Source organism: Anoplolepis gracilipes, chromosome 14, assembly GCF_047496725.1.
Source record: "Anoplolepis gracilipes chromosome 14, ASM4749672v1, whole genome shotgun sequence".
Lineage (NCBI taxonomy): Eukaryota > Metazoa > Arthropoda > Insecta > Hymenoptera > Formicidae > Anoplolepis > Anoplolepis gracilipes.
Window position 1 is genome coordinate 6,225,158 of NC_132983.1, and position 21,266 is coordinate 6,246,423.

At 33.9% G+C, this 21,266-nt stretch overlaps 1 protein-coding gene across 12 annotated transcripts in view; it reads left to right on the plus strand.

The window, feature by feature from the left end:
• Cno (adherens junction formation factor afadin) overlaps nt 1–21,266 on the plus strand; it is a 48,180-nt gene that overhangs the window by 7,082 nt on the left and 19,832 nt on the right. For 3 of the 12 annotated variants that reach the window (XM_072905731.1, XM_072905738.1, XM_072905740.1), the window contains exons 1-8: nt 2,384–2,659; nt 8,200–8,311; nt 8,440–8,632; nt 9,080–9,364; nt 9,704–9,987; nt 10,503–10,605; nt 19,806–19,902; nt 20,935–21,229. In XM_072905731.1, coding sequence (XP_072761832.1) covers nt 2,628–2,659; nt 8,200–8,311; nt 8,440–8,632; nt 9,080–9,364; nt 9,704–9,987; nt 10,503–10,605; nt 19,806–19,902; nt 20,935–21,229 — 1,401 coding nt within the window. In that variant the 5' untranslated portion in view covers nt 2,384–2,627. Of the gene's footprint in view, nt 1–2,382; nt 2,660–2,909; nt 3,011–3,690; nt 3,797–8,199; nt 8,312–8,439; nt 8,633–9,079; nt 9,365–9,703; nt 9,988–10,502; nt 10,606–11,460; nt 13,939–18,371; nt 18,635–19,805; nt 19,903–20,934; nt 21,230–21,266 lie in introns of those variants that run through there. The other 9 variants (XM_072905737.1, XM_072905736.1, XM_072905735.1 and 6 more) reach the window with 7 other exon arrangements.

The window sequence follows — 21,266 nt, forward strand, 5'->3', positions numbered from 1 at the left end:
AACGATTGCGACTCGAAGGAAGTTAATACGCGAGCACACATTTAATCAGCTAAAAATACGGAACTTAAATATATATGTTCGAATAAATCGAGGAAATGGTTAATTCGATTCATCCTGCATCGTCATCCGATTCGCTCGCCGTTACTTAAACTTTCTGATTGTAAATCGAGACGAGCGCGATGACATTCGTGGCGATTCGCGTTATTATATCATTATACGAACGAGCATGTGCTCACCCTTTCGAATACTCCTGTAAGGCAGGTATTATATTCCCATTGACTGTTCCTCGCGTCTCCTACCGGTTTTTCGAAGGATAAAATCAGGTATTACTCGTCCGAGACGGACCGTTCATCGATCGCGAATGAATGCATTGCTGGGTATAACTGGGTAAAACTTTATACAAAAGAACGACTTTGATGTAAAATAATTTTATAGTAGAAGAAGAAATAATTTCTTACGTTTTTTTAAATATTTTTTTAACATCTCTCACGGTATATTTGAGGGAATCATCATTTATTAATAATTTAATATGTATTTATAATAATAATACTATAAAAATAATTATATAATTATTATCAATAATATAATCTAATATAGTTTGTTGGTTATTTAATCCTTGCTTTTCCGTTTGCATATCAAATCATAATTGATTAACTTAAATACAATGAAATAATAAATGATGTAATAAATTAGATAAATACAATGACAGTGACATTACTTTACTTTAAATTTAATCTCAAATCTGAAATCCATAGAGCTACTAACTGAGGAGAAAATAGATATAAAATTAATGAAATAGATCCGAGTAATAAAATCAAATTGAATAAATTAAATAAATAAATGAAATCTAAATAGACTAAGATAACATATAATCTAATATAACATTATTGGAAAAGATAATTACAGAAAGTCACTTAATTGCCAAATATGATAAATAGAATACATTTTCTTTACAAATACATTAAATAAATTATTAATTAATTAAATAAATAATAATATTTGCGGCAATTTATATTCAAATATATTATACTCAAAAATTCTTAAATTCTATAATTTAACATTACTTTTGATTTTATCGCATTATCATGTAATACTATTCTTGAATATTCGAGTACTGCTATAAATGAGATCGAAACGAGGTCAGCGATTTATGCGATTTTTTTCAGATCGAAATGTAAATCTTTCATGCGAATATTTCCTCAATGTTATGTCGCGAGCTTTCCGGTGCACCGGGACTGGCTAAGGACGATGAGCAACATAACGAGCACGATACGCACAACAATTACACGCACCACCGAATTCGATGGTGCCGGTATAGAGCATTTGATATCTAACAATGCTCTCCTCAATCTTTCTTTAATATAATATTACATGACCTCGAAAACATCGAAGCGCGCCTAAAGTTTGTTGACGCTCTTCAAGAATCGCAAAGAGTTTAGAAAATTTTTTATACGATACTGTTCGATATTTATACGTACTCTTAGAAGCCAAAATTGATCAGAGTTCCATCTTGTGAATTTTAATTTTAACATCAGAGCATATAATTAATGCTAATATCGGAGTACAATTAATATTAATTACGTGTTCTGGTATTATAGTTCAGAAATTTATTTCAAAAATGAAATTGATCAGTTTGGCTGCTGGGAGAGTCATATATGATACTATTTCGCAAAATAATTTATAATTAAAATTTGAGGCGAGAAAGTGTGACGTGCAAATTAAAAAAAAATTTTTACAAATAGTTAGAATTTTCAATGTTTTTTTCATAATTCAATGATATATTGAATTATCAATATTTGGCACACACACGCACATATATATATATATATATATATATATTGATATTTTTTGTTAGGACTTATTTAAAAACTTGATTATTTATTTGTTTTTTTCAAAATTTTGTTTTAAAGCTAAATATTAAAATAAGTACAAATACAAAAAAATGCAGTTATTCCTGCATGAAGTTTAATGATAACACGCGAATAAAGTTTTACACATTTCTAATAGTTTTCAAATCGATTACATCTTGGAAAAAGTATTCTTGTCTCATAGAAGAAAGATATTATTTAAATTTTTAGTAAAAAATATCTGGAACTTACTCTGTGTTTACGAGCATGTATACATTCTGGCGCCAGAATCTTGAAAGAAGTACAAGTTGAGCACATTTGGAGCAATTTAAGTACGCCCTAAAATGCGCTTAACTTTATGGGTTAAGGCTTTCCTTGTTCCTAGTGTGTGCATCACACAGAAAGATTTGGGAACCACTGAAACAGTGTGTACCTCACGTGCGAGCGTAATAGTAGTAGGGATCGGAGAGGGGAGGGTGAGAGTGAGGAAGAGTGAGAGAGAGGGAGGGAGGGAAGGCGAGAGCAGGTAGAAGCGTGTACTACTCGATAGTAGTACACACGGCGATCCGTGTGTGCGTATCCAGAGAAATTCGTCGTAATATGTACAGTTGAAAATTGCGGCGTAGAAGAGCGGAAACGAGATGAAACGGGACCGCGGAGTGCGTCCGATCGGCGAAAGAATTTCAAACACACTATATAAACGAACGAGGAGTAGTGTCGCTACAATTCGCGTGTCGTCTCAACGATCTTAATCACACCTAGTGGGGACAAGTGACCAAAATGGCAAAAACCACAAATTTCACCGGTATCAGGTATATATTTATCTCTCTCGCTCCTCCTCTCATTTCATCAATCCTCAACTTGGCGATCAAAATAACACGAATACATATTCACGAAAAAACGGCCCTAACGGCCGGTGAGACCTCAAAGGCGGGGAGGATATCGTGCGTAGCAAGGGAAGTCCCCTCTTTTCCCCGTCGTCCCCCCCCTCCCTCCCTCCCTCTTCACGGGGCCCGACAGAGTTACCTCGTCGGTTTGTCAGTCGCTTTGCCGTACGCACGGTGGTCGTCGTCACGCGTGGAATTCAACGAGCAGCGTCGTTGGGTGTGGCGGATCGAGTGTTGGATTGTTGTACGTACGTACGCGACGGTGCCGAAAAAACGGTGTGTTGGGGGAAGTTCGCTTCCCTCCCTCCCCCCTCCCTCCCTCCCGTTTCCTCGAATTGGACGAGATAGAAAAGCGACGGAACCGCCCTCGAGACAAATTCCGACCCTCCCGAGATTAGTGTCTTCTACGCGTAGAAGAAAAGTGGAAAACCAATGGAGGGAGAAAATATTTGTTAAGACAAAAGAGGGAGCGCGGGCTCTTCAAACAATCAGTTTGTTGTGAATCACTCGCAGAGAGTGTGAGGCTCGTTCTCTGTTCTGATGTTTGAGGGAGCTCGGAATTTGCCGGAGTGCCATTGTTCTTCAAGGAACTTTGAATTCTTGAGGGCTTTATGAGAGATAATTGCACAGTGTTTGATAAAAAATTTTAATTTTTGCTAGAGAAAAGGTTAATAGACACGTAGATTAATCAACATCAAGTCCCGATTATTCCCTTTTTTTTATAAAAATAATCTAAAGATAAAGTCTGAATTTTTCCTCCTTGAAAGCGTTTCTTATTCAAAGTTACTTTCAAACGCAATATTTTTTTATCTAAATTATATAAATGTTTCTTCATTCAGTAGTAAAATATTTTACATTAGAATTTAACAGGGAAAATGTTGATTTTTTTTTTTGTTTTTTGTAATTTAATGATGAGAGTTACGTCCAACTTTGTGAATCGTTCGTTCCGTTCCCAGAAAATACAGTGGCAGAATTGACTTTGCGGTTCGACGACGTGTTCTTTGATGTGACATGAAAAGAACATTTCTTCGAAGACTCTGAAAGAATGACGGTATCCGAAGAGTGAGTACAATATCAAAATGGAGTAAAAATTCGAAGCGACACGAAAGTAAACGAAAATATAGTATTTATGGGATGATCATATTTTTTCCTACGTTTCTTAAAGCTGATAAGAAAAAGGATTGCAATATTTGCAACTTTGTAAAATATTTATGTCACTACATTTATATTTGTTTTTTTTTTTTTTTTTTTTTTTTTTTTACATTTATATTTTATTAAATTTATACTTAAATTTGTTTTACAAAATTTTAACGAGAAACGTAGCGTGTGAAACATTTCTGAAACATCTCAACCATACTTTATAAGTGCAAGATATTGGGATACATTTGGAGGACAAACTTTAGGTATGCAGGACAGGTCCCTTTGAAAAAAAAAAAAAAACGACACGTCCTGAAGAAGCGGTTTAATCACCATGAATTGGCGCCGACACGTACATAGAAAAATTTCGAAAGAAAAGATTGTTTCGTTTAAATAGGCCTTCATGTTCAGAGGCGTTTCCATTCAATGTCCAGTGTTTACCGAAGTTTCTCCGAGACGCGGGAGACCTGATGAATGCTTGGTCTCTTCGTCTCTTATGGCATATAATAGTAAAGAACGTAGTAGCGTAGGGCGGTAGAGGTGGGGAAGGGGAGAGAGAAAGAGAAGCTACGCTTGTAGTAAAACGTGTTGTATAGACAGGTGCAGAAGTAGTGTTTCGTGCTATTAAACTTCACCACCAAGTCTTCTTTGTGACACTTAGGCTTAAAAGCGTATGCTTTCCGCTCGACTAATACAGCTCAATAAAAAATTACTTTTTTCGAATACACAAGAACCAGTCATTTTTTTTTCTTTCATGCTGAATATATTTTTTTGAGTTGCTGAAAGCGAATCTGATGTCAAAATTTACAGATTCAAAATGTATATATACATTTTTGCAAAAATCTAAACCTCTTCAAATTTTTTTATTCTGACGATTACATTTATTGATTTTAATTTTAATTAATGTCTATTTAATTTACGTTTATGCATATATATTTAATTTTAATTTTTCTTCTATTTTGACATATATACTAATTTTCTCATTAATTTTTTGGGATGAAATTTCAGCGACCAAAAAATCTTCAAATTTGAATAAACATAATTGAAAACTACTTAATATACAGATCCTTTTAATCATGAATATCTAATTAACTGTCGATGCAACACATTTTTTGAAGGTTGAAAATCCACATACTTAATTCTGATTGCAATGAAACTTCTTTATACGTCACACATACCATAATGTGATAAATATAATTTGAAAAATACATTAAAATATATATTAAATATGTTAAAATAGCTCTTTCTTGCAATTTAAACTGCAAATTTTCTAAAAGTGTGATGTGATGGAGCAATTTGGGAGCGAGAATCATATTCGGCATAAAAGAAACTATAAAAAAGAATTCTTTTTTTCCAACTGTATAATTAATTGACACATCTCGACTGCTGTAAAAAATAGGGACAAAATGATTATTAAGATAAATTACTTTGAGATCCCGAAATTTGAAAATTCAGACAAAAATGCGGCTGAATTCTTAAGCAACTTCTTAGTGTAGGTATATTTTCCAAAAAAAAAAAAAAAAAAAAAACAAAGAGACTGCATGAGTCGTGCATCTATCCTCGTGAATGCATGAGTATATTAATGTACTCGATTGTACTACGTCGGGGCCGAGGCGAGACGCGTTACGTGCTTTGAATGCGTGATGAGGTTGACACTCCTCGGAGGAGATTGGCACTCGCGAGCGAGAAAGTTCGTATCACGATTCCATTGACGATGCGTGGATCGCGTAATGCGAAATAAATCGCGATTTAAATTTAATTACGCAGTATGCGTGCGGGTTATTGTATAAATTTTGTCGCAGAGACCCCTCGATTGCACCATATCCTCGCCGTCTTCTATCTACTTGCGATGCTCGCAAGTTTGCAAGGCAAACGAGTGACGCGCGCCTCATATTTTAGCGTATGAGTCATCGCGGTTTTACTTATCTTCAGCGAGGTTACCTGCAACGATATCGCAGCCGGTGATCGTGCGATTAGACCTTAATGGATGAGAGGTGGCCTAGAATTCCGCGATTCCATCATTTTCTCATTCCAAGAGCGCGTTAACTCCCATCGATCTACATCTTCCAATTTAATCCTCAAACTGAACACGTGGCTCTTTCGTGTCCGTGCCATTTTTAATCCATTGTTTAACAAAAAATATTTATAAAATCTCGAGGTTGGAAACTGATCCAAAAAAAAAAAAAGATTTGTGTCAAAAGGGACTTATAACTGAAAGGACAATTTAAACAGTTCATTCGGTGCAAAGTGCGCTGGCGAATCTAAATCTGAAGCGGACACAAAAAAACGTGTTCAATAAGGAGTTTGCATGATTTTGAAAAACAATTGCATTTTATAATTTATATACATATAATTTTAAATGTAATTATTTTTTTTTGTAATTTTTTAATGCAAATTAAAGGAGAAAATCAATAGTAAAAATTACATTATTTGAAATTGTCAAATACGATCTGGAAACGACCGAGTCCTCCCGAACGCGATGTGACGTCACAGTGCAATATCTGCATTCGGGGAGACGCTAATAGCGCTAAATAGCGTGAAATAGCGTCCCCCCAAACCTAATCAATATATACAGTGACAACACACTATTTTTATTTATTAAAATATCCAGTTATTGTGAAAATGGGCAAAGGTAACATGTACAAAACCTCTTTTGTATCTCTATGTAAAAGTACAATAATTAAAACAGCCAATAAATTGTTTTTCTTTGTACCTCGAGATCAAGAATGACCGAATATCGCAATACAGAATACAGAAAACAAACGTTTGAAATTATTGCACTGTGACGTCACGCACTCCGACCAATCAAAATCGTTTTCTCACAATTTAAATTTTATTAAATTTTAATTTAATTTTTTAATACCTTCCTATTGATTAAAATTTAAAATTTTCTTATAAATAAATTTATAATAATATATATTTAAATTACATATATAAAAAAATGTATTTTTTTTTTTTTTTTAATGCAAACTTCCTATTTAGCTTGTAATCCCATTTTACTCCTAAACACGGTTATTGCATTTTTTTTCAATATTTACCTATAAAGGTAAATTTTCTTCACGAGCCGCTGAAACCGATTGTTTGAGCGATCACGTGATCAAAAAAAATGAATTGATATTTTTATTTTTAGTCACGTGAGCCTTTTTGTCGGTCAAACAATCGGTTTTAACGGTTCGTGAAAATTAACCTCGAGATAAATATAAAAAAAAGGCCAGAGTTAGGTTATTATCTAATCTTGCTTTGCACGTGACGTTGGAAAATTCAAGTTAAAATATGCGACGAGATTGTTAAGATTTTTATTTTAGATTTTATAATTGGATTATAATTCATACTACTTATAATAAGTATTTTTTAAAAAGGTATAATATACGTAAGATAAAAATTAACTTGTGCATCGGGAGGTTAAAATACAACGAATCCTTAAAAGAAATGCCTGAACGCGCTTTTAAGGTTTTAAGATTGAGAAGGAGGGGTATGACAGGAATGCTTGGCACGTGACTGCCTGTCGAGGATCGTTCGGAGGAAACTTCGAGGCAGATTTCGTTTAGCTATACGATTTAAGTTAATTAACACACACACATTGCATGTGTTGGCTTACTTGACAACCTGATTAATAAACCACATTTGATTTTTTTTTAGCTAATTAAGTTATTAATTAATTCAAGTTAAACAAAAACCTTTTTTTTAAATTAGTTTTTAGTTTAACTGAGTGAAATTTGATTAACTTTAATCTGGAGATTAGCTGTCAAATTCAACACTTGTCAAATTTCGGAAGCTGTAATGTACACCTTTTCTCGAACACCCTATATAGTTTGTAGTATTCAAGGAGGAGTCGTTCCTAGATGCATCGCATGCATCGGACACTCGTGTTGCATAGCCAGAATCATAACAGACAACGTGATAGGGTGGCCTGGCGTACCGAACAGACGCCTCGTACTTTATTTCTGCCGTGATAATTTATCTCGACGAGGTATATTACAACGCCGGACAAGTTAGGGACGGCTTTAGGATTCATTTCTAAAGGGGCGAAAAACAAAATCAACAAGTATCTTGCGTGTTTTTCGGAAAATATAAGTTCAATTAAATTCTACATTGTTTTTTCTTGAAAATTCAAATTTATTTTTTACAGGCAAAACTTTATGGCGTTGTTCGATTATTGGATTGAAGATATGTTTGTTGATCTTTAAAAAAAAAAAAAAAAAGCGGAATTTCTGTGAATTTATGTCCTCAGAAAATCGTACACACCACACACACTGACTCATACACTAGTTTCTGCAGCTGTGCTTGTTACCTGCAATTATATGAACCTTGTGCATCGTGTTTTTCAGGATGGCAGCGGATTTGGCGAACAAGAGGGCAGAGCGAGAGGCTCTCAGGGGAGTCATACAACAGTGGAATGCCAATCGTTTGGACCTGTTTGAACTTTCGGAACCCAATGAGGTGAGTATTGCAAGAGCTCTCTGCAAATACCTTAATTTTTAATTCAACAATAGATATTATTATTCATGTGACTTATTTCATTTGTATTCTAATCTCTTTTTTTTTTTTTTTTTTTTTTTTTTTGACAGGATTTGGTGTTTCATGGCGTAATGAGATTCTACTTTCAAGACAGTGGCCAGAAGGTCGCTACCAAATGCATCAGAGTTGCCTCGGATGCGACCGTCCCGGTAGTAATAGAAACGCTCATAGAAAAGTTTCGTCCTGATATGAGAATGTTGTCCGTCCCGGAATATGCTCTTTACGAGATTCACGAGAATGGAGGTGGGTTAAATCAAATTGCAATCTACATTACATAATAAAAGACAAAATTTAGCTATGACTAAAACTATATGTTTAACAAGAAGGTAATATTAAATAAGTATGAATTTATTAATTGTTTTAATTCAGCTAATAATATATAATTGTATGAAATTAAGGCATAAATTATACTATATAAAGTGTGTGTATTTAAATATAATTAATTTTTAAAAATTAAATTTCTTATATTAATATTACACACAAGTTTTTCTGTCAACTATTTTTTAAATTATACATATTTAAGTTTTAAATCATGTTTGTGAATATATAAATTTAATGTTTAAAAAAATTTTTTTTTTTTTTTTTTTTTGTGAGAAAATTGAGCTTTAATTTCAATCTTTTATTATGTATTTAATAGTTTTACTTTGTATTAATATTATACATATAATGAAACTTTTTCTTGATTTCCAGAAGATCGTAAGCTTGGATTGGAAGAGAAGCCGTTGCTGGTTCAACTAAATTGGCACATAGATGATCGCGAGGGTCGCTTCTTGCTGAAAAGAATCGACGACACGTCGAGTGCACAGGGCGTCGCTTTTTCTTCAGCCGAGGCTTTCAGCTTTCGAAGGAAGCTGAGCAAGCGGGAGAAAAAGCAGATCAAGAAGCAAGAGAAGCTCAGTCGGCTGAAGAGCTTGGAGCAAGACGAAAACGCTGCGCCTGGCGATCAGAACGGCGTCGCGGAAAAGCTCTATATGGGTTAGCAACCATTATTTTTATATGTTCCTTTTGTTTGTGTCGAACCATTAAACATAAACTAAAAAAGCCTTTGGAGAACGCGACTGAAAGAGATTGCTCTCTAAAATCTGTCTGCAGTTAATTTTCTTCATCATGTCCTCTAGTGTAATATTTTTTATCTCCTCTAAGCATAAATGCAAGGTCTGAAAATAGTTTGATACGTCAGGCACAATTATTTTAGTTCAATCGTCGATGATTGTTTAGTGTGATCAGCGCGAGAGCTAAATCAAGATATTTTCTTACACAACTAATAAGAATGTTTTTTTCTTTCGATACTAACGATGATGTTATCGCTTGCAGAACTACCCGAGACCAGTTTCACGAGGAGCATCTCGAATCCAGAAGCGGTGATGAGACGCCGTCGCCAACAAAAGCTTGAGAGGAAGCTCCAGCTCTTTCTCAATAAAGACGGCGGACCCGACACTGGCGGTACATTAAAAATTTATGGCGAAGCGTTGTGCAACGCCGTGCCATACAAAACATTGCTGTTGAGCGTGCGAGACTCTGCCGCTCAAGTTGTGCGAGAAATGTTAGTTAAATACAGCCTAGAAAAAGAGGACCCGCAGTTGTATTGCCTCGTGCAGGTTAGCATATACATGAGATCGTCGTTTATTCACGAACTATTGTTAGAACGTTACTATACATATTTATATAAAATAATTTATAAAATTTGGTAACTGTATTATAAGACGAGAGAAGAAAATAATTCTGATAACAAAGAGACAAAAATAGAAAGATTATGATAATAAAATAATAAACATATTAACGAGATTTGAAGTTTAAAATAGGAACGTTGGTTGTCTTAAATAATATTCATATATTTTGTTTAATTATAATTAGATGATAAAATGGCCTATTTTTGCAATAAGATATGATAAGAAAATTCGTCGAAGGCATTAAAATGTTTTTTAATATGCTAGATATAAATACTGCTGTTGGCATAAGATTAAATATTTTAAAATATTTATATAATATATATTTTTTATATCAGAACATGGTGAATCTGCTAGTTGAAAATTTTATCAGATTTAGTAATATGTATAAGTATTAGATATTTATTGTTAAAAGCGTTAAAATTATTATTTTATTTATGATGTAGGTTAATAATGCGAATGTGGGTGGCAACGCGCATCAGGAGTACATATTGGACGACGACGAGTGTCCCCTGGCGATAGTAATGAATCATCCGTCATACACGCCAGGTAAGAATTTATGAAAATGTTTTGGATTTAATAACTAGCCATGATTCTCGTAAGCATTTTATTTGTATATTATTATTTCAATATATAATATACAATATATAATAGGAAAAAAAGCACTTATGATTTTAAAGTGTTTAATCTAAATTTGCGTTCTTTACATTTAATTAGTTGAGGCTATATATTGAAATTTATATTTAGAAAAAAAAGTTATTTTACATTAAATTTTTTGTCTTTCAATCTTCCATCGAGAGTTTAATATTGAATTAATATTGCCACGGTAATTTAATATAAGGTCTGTCAACAATGATAGCTTGTAATCTCTGCTTATTTTTATATTATGAGATTTTCTGGAACCATGGTACAGTTTTAATTATTCAATATATGATACATTATATAAAGTGACAGTAAAGGAAAGAAATAACTTGTCGTAAACTTTAGTTTTGTTTTGTACATGATAGAAATCTTTAACTTATTTGTCCATAGTTTATTTACACAGAATTTTAATTTAAATTAAACAAAATTTATTAAAATTATTTTATTAATCTCAAAGATTAAATAAAAAAAAAATTACATAAAATGTGAATATAAATTTTGAAATATTTCTATTATATATAAGACTAATAAAAAACTCAAAATTATTAAGCGTGAATTATAAAAATAATAAAATTAAATTAAATATAAATCCTAAAAATAATCATCTGTAATTTTTAAAAAACTTAACATTATAATACAAAAAAAATAATAATAAATAATGAAAATGATAAAAAAAATAATACAATCAGACAAAAACGGAGGAAGAAAGAATCTATAAAGAAAAGAGATGGTAAGATAAAAAAAAAAAAAAAAAAAAAAAAAAAAAAAAAGAGGAATAATTCAATGAAATGGATTGACGTCAGAACTTATGAGAAAAGAATAAAAGTTTGACTAGAAAGGAGAAGATAAAGGGAGGCGACATCAAAGAAAGAATTATATTTATACGATTGTGCTCTGCACGCACATAACAGAAGCTTAATATCAGCTGGGCGAAATTCGACGAAAAAAAGGAGCAAAGGAAGAGCGAGAGAGAGAAAGAGAGAAGAAGGAGCCGACGCGACGAAGGGGTGGAGAAACAGCCGATGCCAACATCGCCTCAGTTGGCTCATTGTCGTCGGTACCGATGCCAGTGCGCGGGCGCCGTCGTCGCCGCCGCCTCGTCGTTCTCTTTGCCCCCATTTCAACGTCATCATTCGTGGCGGACAATAATTGCCCGCGATCTCGATAATTGCCAGTGATTTTTTTTTCTTTGGTCAAAAACCTGTCCCGACGATCTCGCGAAGAAATTAGAATTGTTCCATCAACGCAAACACCTCACTTAAAAAAAAAAAAAAAAAAAGATGTGAAAGTTCAACGCCGAAGGCGTGCATGTTGCCTTCCGTATACATTGATTTATATACATATATGTATATATATTAATTGTGCGTACGACCAGATTTGGTTTGTTTAAAAAATGCTTTCACGTCGAGCTCCAAGTCGTTTAATCATCACGAGAAGACTCGACGAAAGGGTATTCATTTACCTACGCATCTGGTGATCCATACATATGTATATATGCGTGTGTGTATGTGTGTGCTTATTCTTTGCAACAATTTGCAATAAATACGACGGAGAGTATTAATAGCCCAGCGACGAACTCGGCTGACTTATTGTGGTCGTCGGGAAAAAATTTACAACGCTTCATAAAATTGGATCCACCCACGCGCGCGGCTGTAATTGCCCGGTGATCATAAGAAGAAGAAGAAGTAAACAGCCGTCACGCAATTACACGCATATAATGCGAGGGGTCCGAGGCGTGGCGTTACCGAATCCGATTAGCCCGTCGACGTATCAAAGACGGTTTACAGCAGTGAAAGCGAGTCCACCCACGCACGGGATAGTCGTAACACTCGGCGCTAATCCAAACCAAGGTGTAAATAGCTGTTACAATTGTTGCAAATACAACGCGAAACATCGGCATCGCCGTATCTGGCCGATCGACATATCAAGGGGAGTTGATGAATCAAGGTGGATTCACTCTACGCAATCTCGTAACTCTCCGCAAACGCAAAGAATGACCTACTAATCTTATTCAATTGAACCAACATACTCGGTAATTTGATGCAATCCAACTTATTGCATCTATTACTTAAGATGATCTAATTGTAAGGAATTGTAGAGGAAGAGGATCGTAACAATAGGAGTATTATATCGCCTCTCGTAATTCTTTCGTAAAGGGCAAAACCCACTATATCGATTACATGAATAAGTTACAATATAACAGACAGTATAAAAGATTGCTGTGTGTGTGTGTGTGTGTGTGTATGTGTGATGACCTAGTATTATTGAGATATCATAAAAAAGTGGAAAGATTGTACAGCTGGTCTTTTTTGACCAGCAATTGTCAATTGACAAAGTCTATTTAATCAAAAACGACCGATCCAGCATTACTGATGATTATTGTACCTCTCTATGGGATTTTGAAGCAACAATCTCACGGTGATCATTAATCACCGCCGCTACAGATTATCTTTGTGATTTACTATGTGGACCAGACTCGTGCGACCTTTATTCAACTATATCTTTAAATGTCATATAAATCTAGAAAAATAAGCAAGAGGCTGATTCAAGGACATCGTCGACTGTGATCGATGATATACTATTGACTTATCAACGTCGCACACCACAGTAGACAATTTCTTTATCCGAGATCGTCAATACGATAGTTCCTTTCATAAGTCGCACGACCCACAAATATATTGCAATTTATTTGCGAGAGCTGTGTCGTTATCTGAAGCAAGATCTTGATACGACTATCAGCGCGATATTGTACCTATGAACGCATCTTCCCCAAGCGTGCTGTCATCAGTATCAAGAGATTTTTGTCCGAAATAAATTTATTGTTCTTCCAGTTGTGTCATTATTAAAAATAAAAGAAGAGAAGAAGCGTGTTCTTATTTTTATATTTAACGGTCTGGGTAATGTCATCACCGGGATATAAATCAAACATCATCGATGAGGATGGGATGGGAGTAAGTTTGGGTTTAATCACCATTTCAAGCTCGTCAGTGTTGTTAGGAGCAGTTGATGCTCAAGTGATTTGATTATATACCTCAACGCTCCATCGACTTCACAACTAGTTGATAAGGTTCGCTTAACCAGCTTGCGAGGGACCAGCAAGTTTCCAAGTTTCACGGAACAACGAAGGAAAGCAACAACGAAGGGGACCAATATATTTCAAGCAGCGGAAGCAATAATCGACCAAGGGACCACGAAGTTTAATAAATAAACCGGTCGACATGATGGATTGGGGAATACGACGTAAGCTCTTATTAAAGCTGACAGAATCATGCATGACGCATATATAAAGCTCAACTTTCTTTTTTAAGTGTGATGTCATCATATGTTATATATCGACCCAATTTAAAAAAAAAAAAAGATTTATCGAGGTGCATTATTTGGATAATTCGTTCGTACTGTAAATACCGAAGACAATTATTTATATATTTTCTCCTCATTTGACTTCTTTAAGATATGTCCTCTCGTAATATATACCTGTTTTTATTGCTTCTTACATTGAATAAGAGATTAATTATAGAATATAGAATTTCTCGATAATTGTCAAGGCTTGCCTTTTGTCTTGTTTTGCATGCATCTCTTGCATCGTATAAAAAAAAAAAAATATGCTCTTAAAGGCGATATTATGAATATTTCGTGTAAAAATTTTATTATATCCAAAGAGAGAGATAATTGCGTTAAATAAATCATATGGAAATTAATTTGACAAAAATGTCGAATGTATCGTTCAATATCGTCAAATATTTCCTCGATATAAAATTATACATATATTTATATAGTTTATAAAAAATATGAGATAATTTTAAAAGGGACAAGATTATAAGACTATAATCGAAAAAAAAAAGTAGAATATTCCTCTGCGCCTCTCCCCCTCCCCCACCTTCTCTCGCGATCTCGTGTCGTATTCGGAATAGTGATGGGCGATTTTTTAATCGATCTTGAATTGAAGTAGCTGAAGTCGATTTACTAAAAAAAAATCGGACCAAATGAATCGATTTCGTCAAAATCGATCTAAAAAATCAAAACTATATAACAAAAACTAAAAAGTCATAATTTTGTAAGATGGATTATATTTGCATAACTATAGTAAATTATGTTTTACTTTAAAATAATTTGATTTATCAAATTATTTGACATTAGTTTCGGAGATACTCCATAATATTTAAAAAAAGAATAAAAATATTTTAAAACATTTTTTTTTTTTTTTTTTTTTTTTTTTTTTTAATATATTTATTCAATTTTCCATTCGTGCGCAGATTGAAGAACGCCACTTCTGGCAGATCGAAATTCGATTTTCTACAAAAAGAATCGATTCGTATAAGAATCGAACAGTAAAGAATCCATTTAACTTTTTGAGTCACGAATTTTTTTCTAATTGTCAATATTTTATAAAATTTGGTATATAAGGGTTTTTGGGGTCGCTGATTACGAATCCGTTGTCAGATTTTCAAAATTCAAGATGACGGATCCAATATGCCAGATGAGATTTTCAAAATTTTACTTTCGCCCTATTGAATCCCTATATTAAATTTTGGAAATTAAAATTTTTTTCCTTTAGATTCAGATTCTGCGATTTAAAAAACCTTCAGAGAAAAAATTTAAAAGGAGTACAACTGTTACTTTTAACTTAGAACAGAAAATATTGGTTTTTATATATTTTTTATCAAAAAAAGGAGGATTTAACAAAAACAACACGGTGGAAAATTCTAAAAAAATTGTGAAAAATACTTTAGAGTGTACTAAGATTATAAAAAAATTGCCGTATTTATTGTCATAATAGATTAGTAGAAAATGCATTTTTTCGTTAAAAAAAAGTACTAATGTTGACTGTTTATATATGGTATTTTTGCAATTAACAATTAATGACTGTTCATATTTTTTTACACTTATTGATGTTCTAGAGAACTCTGTAGAAAGAAAAAATCCGGTATTTGTTGATAAAAAAGTAGTTAAAACATTAAAAAAGGTGGGTCTCTGTGACTCAAAGGGTTAAAAAAAATCGATTTTCTGAAAATCGAATCGAGATCACCCATCACTAAATTCGGAAGCGGGGTAAGGTTGAAGGAAGGGTCAAGGGGGGGATGGAGGGGATCGCAGCAGCGGCGATGATCTTCCGCGACCTTTCGCGCGCCTCGCGCACGCATCGCGAGATGACGTAGCGTGTACGTACGTATTTTACGTATATGTCACATATACGTATATACGTATTACATTGTAGACTCTCGGCTGGAATTGGGTGTGCGCGGAAAAAATCAATAAAACTACCGGAACGACCTGCGTTATACGCCGACCTACATTCGAGTAGCTACTAGCGTGCCACCTCTTTTCTTTCTCGAAAGATACCTCCGGTAGTTTCTCCTTTCCGGCAATAAAATCGCGTGCGCCGATTCCCTCCCCTCCCCCACCCTCCCCATAATTTTTCCCCCGTCCCTCTAACCCTTCCGCTGGAGCGGCGAAGCGAAATTTCGCGGCTTCCCGATTGCGAGATTGCGATTATGATGATGAGTAAAGTCGAAGACTGCAATATAATTAGAAAGAATTTTAATTGAATTATATTATACTTTCACTTCTGGAGAGTGTCTTATATTAATATATACGTAAATGAATATTATTATATAATTATTTGTAAAAAATTTATTATTTAATATATAAATTATATATAATAATTATACAAAAAATAATTTTTATATATATAAAAATTCATTTTTTATATATACATATTTAATACATTTATGAAATAATTATTGGATAATGTTACAAAAATATTAATAAATATTGAATAAATATAAAGATTAAAAAATATAAATTGCATACATTTGAATGAATATTGATTGAAAAATCTCATCTTTCTCAGATCTTTCGATAAATCTTACTAATTACTTCTGTACAGGACGAAACTGTTTTATAGTTCTTACGTCGATCCCAGGCTGTTATTTGATAACATCCATGGGATGATTAATTTCGAAATACATTATATATGCATATATTATATTTATTGATCAAATATTGATTTGAAGAATCATCATTAAAAATTCAATTTTTCTCATCATTTATAAAAAAAAAATAATAATAATATAGTATTGTAAATTCTGTAGCTTAAATTGCGCGATTTTATTATTCAAGATAAAACGAAAATTTCTAGTATCAAAAAAAATGACAAGGCATCGATAAATGTGATACGAATATAAAATCTAAAAAGAAAAAAAATTTCCAAAGTTATTCAAATAAGGGTTTACATTTGTTGCCCGTTTGTCGATGAAAACATTACAACTCTTACACGATTATACGAGATCCAATAATCGTAAAAAAAAAAAAAAAAAAAAGGAAGAAGAAAACCAATATCTCGCGCGGTGTAACGCGTCTCTTTGTCTCTATTTTCGATTAAAAATTAACTGTTGCATGAATCCATCTCTCTCGCGAAAAGCCAATAAATAATTTCACGACGAATATAAACGGATAGGTACTGCAATACTATAGTTCCGTATATATATATAGCGCGAGGGACACTCGTCAACACGCTTGCGCCGATCTCACGTGCTCTCTAGCGTATTGTAGTTCCTATATACATATCCTGGGTACAACATACGTTACACGGGACGAAAGTAACAAGAGGGACAACACACGCCTTAGTGTTGTTTTAACGGGCGAGCCGCGTGCAGTCTTGTCTCGAGCGCGTCACGAACCTTCAAAGATTTCATTAGCGTTATCGTTATTCGTCTCGTTATATCTACGTTAATCGAGTGGCACTGCAATTGTCTTGGCCGCGATGTTCGATGTCGTGATAATATCGATAAAAGCGAAAGTGCGCGATTTATCGGTTCATCCTCGTTGAAATATTCCACGATATCATAAGAGTTGTACGGCTAAGAGAAATTTATTATTAATTTACATATATATATATATTTATAAATTATAATTAATTATTCAATTCTTAGCATACTTGAAATTCTTATCGCTTAATTAATTAATTTGCTTTTTCATTTTTATCTCTCACTCGCGCTGCACGTGTTGCTTTCTATTTGATTAAAATTTACATTTGTAGGTTTTTTCTTTTTATTAATAAAATACAATTTTTTCAATTATTTTGGATGTAATAATTTTTGCGCGAAAGGATTTATTGAGATCGAAATTAATTGATTTAATAAGGATAAGAATCATGTTGCTTTTAAAGATTCTATTGTAATTGTTTTTAGATATATAAATTCGAATAAAGTTTCAATATGAATTCAGAATTATTGACTCTGAGCCATTGATCAATTTATTGCGAACTTATTAGTCTACTACGATCGATACGATATAATATTAAGTACATTTTAATATATAGTGCTTGTCTGATCAATTTGGATCAATCGACTGAAATTTTTCTTTATAAAAAAAATTATTGTACCTATAAACTCATCAAGATTGTGTCGCGTGCGATTTTCAATATATCGGGAGTAATCTCCGTTTGTTTGTTTATTTTTTATAAGTTTATAACATCGATAAGAATAGAAACCGGTCGATTTTTATACATAGCTGTATGTACTAGAAAAAAAAAAAAACAGCAAACATATATATTTATCTTCTTATTACGATTGACCTATTAAATTTATTAAACGATCATTTTTGCTTATCGTTTTATAATGTGACTTTAATTCTGACCATTACCAACCTTTCTTTATACGTATTTTTATTCAGGTGTATAAAGCATTTCCTGGTCATTTTTCAATATTTTGTTAGAAGCAGTTTATACGTTTTTATACGTTGACTATTAATTTTTAAAATCACGAAAATATATCCCTGTCGAACAGAACATGTTACTTGTCGCAAACATGTTTGTGTATTTGTGTTATTATCCGCGAGCGAATCGTTGATCTCGAAGTGTCGTTGGACTTCATAGATATGATCGGGCTTTGGTCGTTCAAGCCACGCCGAAGCGGCAAAGTGGAGGTGATGTTGGGTGAGTGTTTTCGGCAGAGATTTGAATTTTTTCTTTTTTTTTTTTTTTTTTTTTTTTTGAATAATTTTTTAATCTACATGCATCGCTGGCGAATCCAAAATGATTCAAAGTTTACGAAAAAGCTGTCAAACATATCAGGCCTGGCTCAGGCCCCAAACTGTCAAACATGACCTGTCAAACATGACCTGTCAAATATGACCTGTCAAACATGACCTGTCAAATATGACCTGTCAAACATGACCTGTCAAACATGACCTGTCAAATATGACCTGTCAAACATGACCTGTCAAATATGACCTGTCAAACATGACCTGTCAAACATATCAGGCCTCACCCAAACCCCAAAAAATCGTCTGAGGTCCCTTAATGGGTTACTGTGCGAACGTATCACCCACCCTAAACTGAAAATAAAGAAAACGACGTCGTTTGCAAAAGCAAGGACGAGGGAAACTCGCTGATGAAAACGACGACTGGGTGCAATGACTGTGCGGCTCGCTGACCCGAGAAGCCGAGAGTCGGCTTCTCCCTTTCCGTCCTCTTCCGTGAGAAGTTACCGTGCTCCGAAAGCACACACACACACACATGTGCGTGTTGTGCGTAAGGGGAACGGTAATATACTTAAACGCGAGAAAAATGCGTGATCGCTATCTCGAGTCCATCATACTAATTCGACGATTTACCGCGAAGCTTCTCATGCGCGATTATTACATATTATGTATGCCACGCATCTCTGAATTTAACGATCAAGCGCCCCCCTCCTCCCCCCCTCTTTTCGCTTCCCACGCGTCGTTTCCACACCTGATGAAAGCTACAATGCATTTAGGTGTACATATATATATATATATATATCTGTCATTGTCTTATTTATTTTTCGCAAAAGCGCTGTACTTATTTATTTGAGTTTTAAAACAAGTGACGACCTCTCCCCCCCCCCCCTATTTTTGTATGCAAGAAGTTAATCATTACTTCCATGAACGGGCTATTGTAAATGTACCTACGCTCTAGAATGTTTATATTGACCTTTTTTATTGTTTACGTATTTTATATACTGAATTATAACTCATAATTGTGTGTCTTTATAGTTTATTATTTATGTAGATGAAATGTATATAGAATTTTTGCTTGCGCGATAACGTCGTTTAATTAAAGTGCACGTATACTTTTATTGCAGGTTCCATTATGTTTCATGTGAGGAGGAGACCCGCGGATTACATGCCGCGGAAACGTAAAAAGAAACCTGCCGGCAAATGGAACGAGCTGGATCATAGGTAGTGCAAGAAACACAAAGCTTTCTCCCACAACGGATTATTTCACAAATTTAATAGCGTTCGTGAAAATTATTACAATTAGTCGTCAAAATTCGAGATGGTCACTGTATTCGATACGGCGTCCCTAAAAAAAGAAAAGAGATCTGGAATTTTCAAGAATTTCCTTTCAACCTGGAAAAATCAGGGATTTTCTTACGAATTTTCTTTTATTAAAAATTCTCGGGGAATTTTTGAAAAATTTTCTCTCTGATAATTTTGCTTATAAGTAGTTGACAAGCCAAGTGACTTGTGTATTTAAAGTATATTAAAAATATATATGTATCTATCTCCGTTTATTCAATGTTTTAATATTGAATGCGCGATAAAAAATAATAAATATTAGAAAATGCATGCAATAAAAAAATTTATTTTAGAAGATTGAAAAAAAGGATTTTTTTTTTTTTTTATAAATATTCTCTTTCTGAAATTTTGAACAAAATGAATGTTCAGCGAAAATTTCTTTACAAGATTGAATAGACACTCTGTCGTATCAAGTCTTCAAAGGCTATAGCCGAAAAAATTGAAAAAATTTGAGAACATTGAGAGCTGTAAAAAGAGTATTTTATAAAAGTTTGATGATTGAACCTCGAAAGGAACATGTTAAAAAAGCCATTTCTTAATTTCATTCTTTTTTTAAAAATCGAGCTTTTATTCGAGATTAATGAAAAAAATACTTTTTTTGTGTCTTTCGTTGATAAGTATTCAGAAAAAAATCAATATGGAATTATTTCAAATATTTACAGTAAAGAAAAATAAAAACTGAAAATGATGTTTTTCTCGCTAACTTAAGAAATAATAAAGTTAGAGAGCTGAAATTTTGAGGAACATTTTTTTTTACACTGAGGACATGACAGGCCAAATGTTATTTCAAAAAAATTCGTCGGGGCCACTTTTAGTACGCTTATCCGGCTATATCCTTTCCTCGACTATAAATATCTTGACTATGAATGACTATGACTATCTTGACAATTATAGAGCTCTTAATCCTTGCAGGTACGAGGACGAGAGGTTGCCGTTCCTGCTGGAGCTTAACCCCGACGGCAGCGATATCCCGAACGGGGCCGGTGCGCGACACCGGTTGCAGCCAAATGTCACAGAGGTGGGCTCGGAGAGGCCGATCGGGCCGCAGGCGGTGCAGGCGCAGACGTTGACGCTGTCAGGACCAACGGTGATGCCTAGGCATTGCGTGATAGCCTTCACCGAGAACATCGTCACTCTCACCCCATGCTCCAGGGACGCGCACACATACGTCAATAATCAGAGGATACAGCAGACCACCATACTGCAGGTGTGTGTTGCCTGTTTCTTGTGATCTTGGAATATGG